Source organism: Solanum tuberosum, unplaced genomic scaffold (assembly GCF_000226075.1).
Source record: "Solanum tuberosum cultivar DM 1-3 516 R44 unplaced genomic scaffold, SolTub_3.0 scf00131, whole genome shotgun sequence".
Taxonomy (NCBI): Eukaryota; Viridiplantae; Streptophyta; class Magnoliopsida; order Solanales; family Solanaceae; genus Solanum; species Solanum tuberosum.
In genome coordinates, this window is record NW_006239054.1 from 923,733 (window position 1) to 933,158 (window position 9,426).

The window sequence follows — 9,426 nt, forward strand, 5'->3', positions numbered from 1 at the left end:
GGGGGGGACAAATGGGGAGGGAATAGGATTTAGGAATAGGGGCTGGATGATGGATTTTATGCTGGACTTTCAAAATTCCACCGTTATGATACAATTGAAATGGACATTCCTCTGAACATCTTTCTTGAAGAGAGATTAGATATACAGTGGTTTTGGTGTGTGCTTGCTGAGACAAACTTCGTTTCTCTTTGCAGTTGTGCGTTTTATTGAATAGGAATTGCCAAAAGGAGATGCTAATGCTCATTATTTGAAGTTGAGAATTAAGAATTGTGCTAATCTGAATTAACTTTAGTTTAAAGTTACTCTTGAATTGGATTCAAATATAGGATCTAAATCTTGATCTTTTGTTTTAACTGATAGACAGATGAATCAAGTGCAATTTAGTAGTTGTGCTGACACATCAGAAATTTGGTGATTATTCATTTGGATCAAAATCATATTTGAGTTTTTCTTACTCTTATTACTGCTACCTCAGGTTTTGGTGGAATATTTTTGTTTAGATGGCTGATGACATCTAAATTAGTTAGTTCTTGGAGATACTGATTGTAGAGTTACTTAAACTTATGAAGATAATATTATTATTTAAAATCATGAGATTTAGTTATTTACAGTTACTTATGAAGGACCAAGGTCATATATGGGGTTGGACTGATGTTAGAACTGAAAAACTGTGGATAAGGGACTGGTTTAAGGTCTGGAAACAGTAAAATTTGCCGCCTTACATTGATATGTGTCTATGGCTGTTCTTACTTGTAAGAAAACATTTTTTTTAGGGTAACTATATGTGTATAGGGTAAAATCTGTACATGTGCAAAAACCCAAGAGCCAAATAACAAAAGGCTTTAGAAAAAGTTAATCAAAACTGCCTATTTAACCTCTCATCTACTACATCTTATTACAGCCTCACTCAACTAGGATAATAATTCAACTTGTTAGCTGTCTTGCTAGTTTTGCACATTGGGCTCCTCTGCTATGAACTTCCTGCTCGATCTTTCGACTGACCTGCTGCTTTGTGCTCCTCTTTCCTTGGAATTCTCTTTGGTTCCTTTCTTACCATGTATGATAAACACATGCCCCCCAATACCAACCTATTGACTTCTGCTTTGACCTTTTGTCCCTTAGCTTAAGTAACGGCCCATCCAATCTCCTGCTGCCAACCTATTGGATGCCTACCAATGCCCCTTGCCAGTAGTAAGAAAACATTTACTCAGTAGAAAAATGATTCATTTTTAGCAAAAGTAATTGCTGGCCTACAAAATAAGCTTAGGCTATTTTGTTGTTTAGATTAAGGCCTTGTTAATAAGCCAACAGACAAGTTCCGGCTACTCTTTGTGCATCCTCGTGATGCCATTCTGAGTGTTATCTTCTAATCAACAACACTTTTATTATTACTTACCTCCCAGGGCTTGGTTCATTCTTGCTTTATGATTGTATTGTATCTCTTGATTTTAGTATTTTATCGTCTCTTTGGGAAATGGATACAAGCAAAATAGCAGGCAATGTTATATAATGATCATTCTCAACCAAGGATAAAGAATCTATTCTTCCTAGGGGACGAGAAGAATCAAATATTAAGGCAGCGTTTGGTTCAAAAATTTAAAGAAGAGTTTTTGCAGAAAACTTTTCAATGTTTTGCAAGAACTGTTTCTCAACCAAACAATCTGTCATGGATTTATTTCGAAAGGTTCTCTTTTTCCCAGGTTAAAGATTTTTTTTCTTAAAATTCAGAGGCATTTGGATAAAAGAAGTTCTCTAAACAATTGAAGAAGATTTTGGTGGAAGTGTTTAAAAGGTTTATTCCAAAAAGAGTTCCATTTTTTTTGGTTGAAGAGTCTACATGCACTTTTTGAACTAAAAAAACTTCTGCACTTGAAAAGAGTCGACAAAAGATGTATTGTTGAAGACAAAATAACTTTTCTCCCTGGCACATTCCCCAAGACTTCTCTCTCCTACTTTTCTAGGAGGGGAGAACCCTCTTTCCGGCCATCTTCAGCCTGAAACACCCTTTCCTTACGCTATCACCTTCTGTGGTATTATCAACCTGTCTTCTCTTTTTTTTTTTCAACCAGTCATCTCTTCCAATGAAGGAAAACAAAATTTATTTCAATGCAGGGTTTAAATCTTTTGAGATTACCCGATGGACAGTTGACAACAATAATATTTGGTAGAAATGGGTCAAGAGAAGTCGTAACATGATGAGGAGATCAACCATGAGTGTTATGGTTATGATATGGACCTGCAGTATCCTCAAGGAAGCTTCTAAAGACGGGAAGAAGATGATCAGGAGGTGGAAAACTTAGGAGAAACTATCAGAAGTCTTCTGTTCCAGGAAAGTTAATGAGCACGACAGATATATGAGTATTCTCTTGCTCCACAGAATGGAAAGATCGGTTATTATAATCCCAAAAATGGCTTTAAGTATAGGATGGAATGAGATAGGTTTTAAGAAAGAAAGGTTTATTAACTCCCCCAACCAACAGATGATTGAAGAATCTCCCAGAATATTTAAAGAGGATTACCCTTTTGCCTGAGCAGTACGTCAGAGTAAATGGCAATCCAAAACCCTCTGCGAATCAATAACCACGTCTAATGTAGATGATATTCGCATCACAGAGTCTCCCGGGAAAAGGACAATGGTTTATTCAAAAGATGCATTGTTGGATCTTTTGATGAGGGGAATACAGAGATACCGACTCTGTCAGCCATCAGAAGATGGACTACTCTTATATGGAAAGTTGTGCTCTAGATTAATATCCCCGAGATGGATGACAATATGTTCTTGTTTGAGTTCCCTAACAGAAATGATAATTCAGGAGGAGTGAAGATGGAAGAAGGCCAAGTTTTTAATCTTCAATGGTGGAGCCCCATCATCGGATGCGCTCCATACTCTCATAATTCAAGCACCTCATGTATTCAAGAAAGATTTTCATCGAAATTGGGAACCTTTGTGGTGGATGGGTATTCACAGAAGAAGAGAGAACTGAAAAACCATTTATAATGGGCAAGAATACAACTCTAATGTGATGGTCAGACTTGCCCTAATGTGGTGACAATAGAAAGAGGTGGATTCAAGTTTTATATTCCTATTTGGATAGAGCAAAAAGTTCGATTTGAACTTGTATCGCCGGAGATGGTGAACTCCATTGAAGAGTCTAGGTTTCAAATCCTTCTTTAGCCCGAAGGATAGAAAATGTAATCGCAAAAAAGAAAAGGAATTGGGAGCGTGCAAACTTCTGATGAGGTACAATAAGAGGACATGGGGTGCCCAGGAACACCTGTCAAAAATTAAAATTGGAACCGAGGTCACATGCACAGGAGATAGAGTCATGTCAAGTCTTCTTTCAGTAATTGGACTACTACAATAGGACCAAAGTCTTAATATGGTTTGGGCTTGACAGAGCAACCCAAGTCATTTATAATGACTTAAAGGTGTCACAATTTGTAGGAACCTTAGATCCTTTGGCAGAAGAAGCAAAGAACTTCGATACTCAGGCGATTTGTTCTGTGCTAGTGACAGAGAGGAACTCAGCATTTGAGAAAACGTAAAATTGCTGGGGAAAAGCTCTTGATGTAGGCAAAGAAGACATGCAAGACGAGGAGACCTTGAATAACATCGCAATAACTTTGAATGATGATTCTTTAGCAGATGGGGCACTAGTACCAAAAGGGCAACACATCACAATGATTACAAGAAGAGACAGATTGAAGAATGAGTGGTGGAAGATGGTGAACCAATTCAACAAGATCTGAGTTTAATTCTTTAAAATGAGAGGGCGACAACTACCTATGTACGCCAAAACATGATTAAAATGGGAAACTTTTTGGGGTCAACTTCCAAGGATGAAGAAGAAATGCTGGAACAATTAATGTAAATAGATAGCTGCAGACAGTTGAGGAAGATGGAGATTAAGAGCCTGTTTGGATCAACTTATTTTAGGTGCTTTTTTGCCAAAATAACTTTTAAGCAGTTTTGTAGTGTTTGGGTTAAGCACTTGTGTTTAAAGCCAAAATAACTAAAATAAGCCATAAATTATAAGCCCATCCAAACAGGCTCTAAGGCCTTAATCAAGAGGCCTAGATACAAAAGGACCAGGAACCCAAGGGGCCTACTTCTTTTGAAGTGAAATTTTAAAGTGATGGGAAGAGGGTTGGGGGAAAGAATGAGATCTTTTGTAATGGCGTTCAAATTGGTGTCATGGAATGTAAGAGGATTAAACTGGAGGGATAAAAGAAGAATTGAGAAGAGTGGGTGGAGAAATAGGAGCACTACCTACCACTTATTTGGGAATGCCTTTAGAGATGCCAAATCAAGGTCCAAGAATATTTGGATTCAGTAGTTGAAAAGTGTGGAAAGAAGTTAACTAGATGGAAATCACAGCATCTCACTTGGGGGTTGAGTTACTCTCATTAACTTAGTACTGGATGCACTCCCAACATATATAATGTCCATCTTTCTCATACCAGATGGGATTGTACAGAGACTAGACAAGCTCAGGAGGATTTTCTTTGGCTAGGATATAAGGACAGAAAAGTATTCTATTTTGTAAAATGAAGTAACCTGAAGTGGACTAGGCATCAGAAACCTAAAGTTGCAGAGTAAGGCTCTTAGATTGAAGTGGTTGTGAGGTACTAACAAGCACCTCAATCCTACTTGGGAAGTATTATTGAGGCAAAATACGATGAGGACAACAAATGGATGACCCAAGGAGGTGCATACTCCTTATGCAGGTAGGTTGGTAGTCTGTGGATTTCCATAAGAATATTTTGATCTTTCATGACAAATCATACAATTATCAAGGTGAACAATGGGAGTCACTTCTTTCTGGGAAGATAAGTGGTTCGGTTCTGGATGTGGAAAGGACCTATTTCCTGACCTCTATGAGCTGGTTTGTGCAATAACAGAAGAATGTAGTTGAAACTTGGACCCCCCAAGGGTGAAACATTCAGTGTAGGAGGAATTTTATTGATTGGGAAATAGCAACACTGACTGAGATCTATAGGCAGCGGAAAGAATTCAAAGGCATTTCAGGAAGGAGTAGACAAATTATGGTGGAAAGAAGACAGCAGGGGTATTTTTAAGGTGAGCTCAACATACAAATTCTTGATCCAAGGCAATCAAAAGTTGCACCAATTGTCATGGAAGCACATATGGGAAGTGAAGATACCACCAAAGTTACATGCTTCACTTGGCTATTGGCAAGGGAAGGTTATTTGACTCAAGAAAACTCGGTAAGGAAAAATATTTCTCTGTGTTCTAGGTGTTACCTATGTGGTGAAGCGAAGAGCCTGAGACAGTCAGCCAACTAATTCTAGAATGCAAGATTACAGCCCAGTTTTGGAGGGTATTTGTTAATCTTAGAGGCATTGTATGGGTTATGCCAAATAAGATTACAGATGCATTATATAGCTGGGATGAGACCGGACCAGGAGCTTGGATTGTCCGTAACTGGTGGAGAGTATAAGGCAAGAGAGAAATGTCAGGTGTTTTTTGAAGACAATAGCAATACAATACAAACGATCAAACTGAATTGCATTAGACTTTTTTGTTTCTGGTGCAAATAGGTTTACCTGGGGGACACTGATTCTATCATAGATATCCTAGGTTGTTGTTAGATTTTGGATCAGTTTTCTTCTTTGTGATATGATATAATATGGTTTTCAGTATTACTTGTGTAGCTGTTTTAGTCAAATATACACAACTGTTACCTTCTCAAACCAAAAAAAATAATTCTGCACTCTCAAAATTCATGGACCTTCAGAAGAACTAGAACTATCTAAACACATATCTCTTTACCACGAAGATTTTTTTTTCCAAAACACTTATTTCAACAAATAATTCTGATGGCTTAACATGTGGACATGCAAGATATCAACTCTATCCACACTTTATCAAAGAACGAGCTCGTATATCACCATATACAATATCAGTGGGCTTATAAACTTGGCCGTTGTTGATAGATGAGGAGCTCAGTCTAACATAATTGTATGTGCTATCAACCATTACAATGTCCTTGATTCCTAAGTGGCGTCATATTGAAGAGGCTCTCGATTGCACAATCTGAACACTAATATGACTTCTGCACCTTGGTCTCCCATACAACAATATCTGACTCCTCAACCCTGAAAAAGTAAAATAAGGAAAGCAAAACCAAAGATGTTCCAGGAACAGTTTACACCTCTTAACTCATACGTTAATATTTTTCTGGAAGTCGGACCCTCGAGATTTTCTCGCCAAGGCACTCAGTGCTAGTTATCGTACTTTCATGTGAATCCACTTGTATTCTTATAGCGTTTTATTCATATTACTATTAGTGAGGCAGTTCCATACCTTTTCCTCATGATACTCATCTTTATACAGGTAATTGACATGCTGCTGTTCAAGGGCATGGAAGAGTTGATGAACATTGTGAACCAGTCGAAGCAGAGGCACCACATTGTTGGGCAATATGTTGTAGGTAATCAAGGTCTTGTGCAGGACGTCTCAGGCAAAGATCGGGATGCATCCAATTTCCTGAAAAAATTCTATAGCAGCAACTAATCCTAGACCACCTTTCTGTATGAACTATGCCATATGGGCATTTTTGGTGGGTAAAATTCACAATAAAGATGAACATGTACTTGCATCTTACAATTGGATGCACATTTGTCTGTTTTTTCTTTGTTTAATTGGAGAGGATGCTCCTAGTCAAGAACCACCAATTGACAATTTCTTTTTTTGATTGGTAAAGGTGTTCTGTTACTATACAGTAAGGCTCTGAAAGTATTTACTAGTGTCACCAATTGACAAATTTGAGATTTCTAATGTAGGATTCTGTTGCATTTACTCTCTATGTTATGTTGCATGCTCTGTTTAAGGGGTCAGCCTTTATAATTACCCATCACTCTCTCGATGTTATGTTGCATGCTCTGTTTAAGGGGTCAGCCTTTATAATTACCCATCACTTAATAGTTGTGACTTGTGTCATTGCTGCACTAAAGGTGTTAAAACCTAGCAGTCCCTAAAGTGGGTGAAATCATGCGAGATGTTTCAAATCTTTTAACAGAAACAAAAAGCTAAACAATCTCTTTCCGTCTTCCCAAGCCTTGGAGGATAAAATTATATGTTATTTGTGTTGCTGTCAAGTAGATGCAATAGTTGTGGTGTGAGCAAGCACCAGTGCTGTTGAAAAAAGTAGTAATAGTTGTTTCAGTATTGTCATAACTTCTGTAAGGTAGAACTTGCCGTGCTGCACAGGGTAGACAAGTTTCACTAATAATTTCTCAAGTTAAGAAGACTTTTCAGTTGCATGACCTGGGCTGATGGTTCGGGAGTTGACGGAATTAAGAAGAGAGCGCTCCAAAAGTATCTGAATAATTTCAAATTGAAACTTGTTGGTGAGAAGGACGTAGATCAATGAATACATGATTGAAATATATGTAAAAGTTTGATGATTGAACTTCTTTGTAGTGTTATGAGAGTTCTAATTTAAACGGCTGGTTGAGGTTTCCCCCAAAGGGAACCCACATTTTTTTTTTAAGTTTCCCACCCAGTGTCTAGAGTTCACAGTGGAGCTTCAACTAAATTTGTATTGAGCATTGCAGGACCTATTCAGGATTGGTGCTTCCAACATGATTTCCCACAAATTCTTATTCAAAGGTGAAAGACTCTCTTCAAGAAGTAGAGCAGGGAACATAGCATAAAAAATCTGTAAAGGCAGACCCTTTTGGTAAAGCTACAAGGACTTAGTAAGATCACTGGCCTGCCCCTTGTTATACCCCACAATGAAAGTCACAAAAAATCAATGCATGAAAGCAAATGCAATAATAGCTTTGAATGTTAAATGTCTCACATACCTCGAAATCTACAAGTTTCCTAACCTCTAATTATCACATCCAATATAATTTTCTATGGACTCAATCTATGCAAAATATTGATTAAATATGCCAATTATACCAATCAAGCCTATTTCGATAATTTCAGTCAATCCTAAATCAAAGTCAAATTAATTATAAAATTCGATTACCCATTAATTCACGAGTCCAAATCAATGCTTAAGACTTTCATTTAGAGTCCAATTACTTAGTCATCCCCAAATAACTCAATTAGGAAGTTGGGGCATTTTACTCATTCAATCTATACGTACCCGCGTGTTACACGGACATTTAAAATATAATAATTTTATAATTAATAAAAATTATTATTCACTAAGTGATATATTTAAATAATACTTCCTCCGTTCCATATTAGTTGATCATCTTACTAAAAATAGTTGTTCCATATTAGTTGCCCATTTACTAAATCAAGAAAGAATTAATTAATTTTTTTGTATACTACCTTTGCAAATAATTCTATTTGAAAGTGTTCACATTTAATTGTAAACTTCCCAAGAATTTTTTTAAGGGGTGAATTAATAGACTTATCTTCTTTTTATGATGTCTTACTATGCGTGTTAAAAAAGAAAATGATTAACTAATATGGGATGACGGAGTAATAATAGAAATCATTAGCTTATTTATTTAAGCACAATAAATTAATGTTATTAGCGTGCAATTTAATTTTATAATATTTAAATATAATGGGTAAAAAACTTAAATATACAATTTAAACACCTAAGTAACCTCTATATAACAATAGTTTGACTTTACACCAACATAGCAATAGAATCTTTACAAAATAAAAATAAATTAAAAAAAAGGTACAAAAAGAAGAAGCAACGCATCATTCAATATTAAATAAGATATTAATTCCTTAATTTACTCCAATTCAGTTACCTTCCACAAATATTCATTACTTAATATTTCTCTCTCATAGAAAACAACGTATTGTAACCAAAAACAAAGTCTTTATCTTCTGTTTAAGGTCGTTTCAATGGTTGAAAGCAAGAACGTGTCCGTTTTAATTCAGCACGACAAATATGAGATATCACTGGTATGTATCGTTTTTTTTAAATTACTTCTGATTTATTTTTGTAAGATTATATAGTTTTGATTTTTCAAAAAAAAAAACAAATGTTTCAGTGGCTGAAAAATCTCCTTTTAAGGCTTTTTTGTTGTGGTTAATCATGAAAATTTTATTATTTGTAAATTGATTTTGATGAATCATTCATGGCACTAATGTTATTTGTATAATTGTTAAAACGAACATTCCGTATGGTTCGTAGATTATGGTATTATGAATTGTAGAATTGCAAATATAATCAAAACCAAGATTAACACCTAATATAACTCGAATTCTATAAATTTACCACTATTTAATGACAATATTAATATGGAAATCAATGTTAAATAGTAATGTACTCACTTTTTAATTAATTTGGTTATCCAAAATAATTTTGATAAAATTCTTGGTAAGATCATGGTGTAATATTGGTTTAAAATATGTATTATTTATCATATTAAATTATACACCATAATGTACACCATTCAAGTACACTATAATTAATGTGT

At 35.7% G+C, this 9,426-nt stretch overlaps 1 protein-coding gene across 1 annotated transcript in view; it reads left to right on the top strand.

The window, feature by feature from the left end:
- LOC102587609 (NADH dehydrogenase [ubiquinone] 1 alpha subcomplex subunit 6-like) overlaps positions 1–6,830 on the top strand; it is an 8,336-nt gene extending 1,506 nt beyond the window's left edge. Inside the window, exon 2 of the mRNA XM_006350927.2 lies at positions 6,359–6,830. Coding sequence (XP_006350989.1) covers positions 6,359–6,538 — 180 coding nt within the window. The 3' untranslated portion in view covers positions 6,539–6,830. The remainder of the gene's footprint in view (positions 1–6,358) is intronic.
- Positions 6,831–9,426: the final 2,596 nt, after the last annotated feature.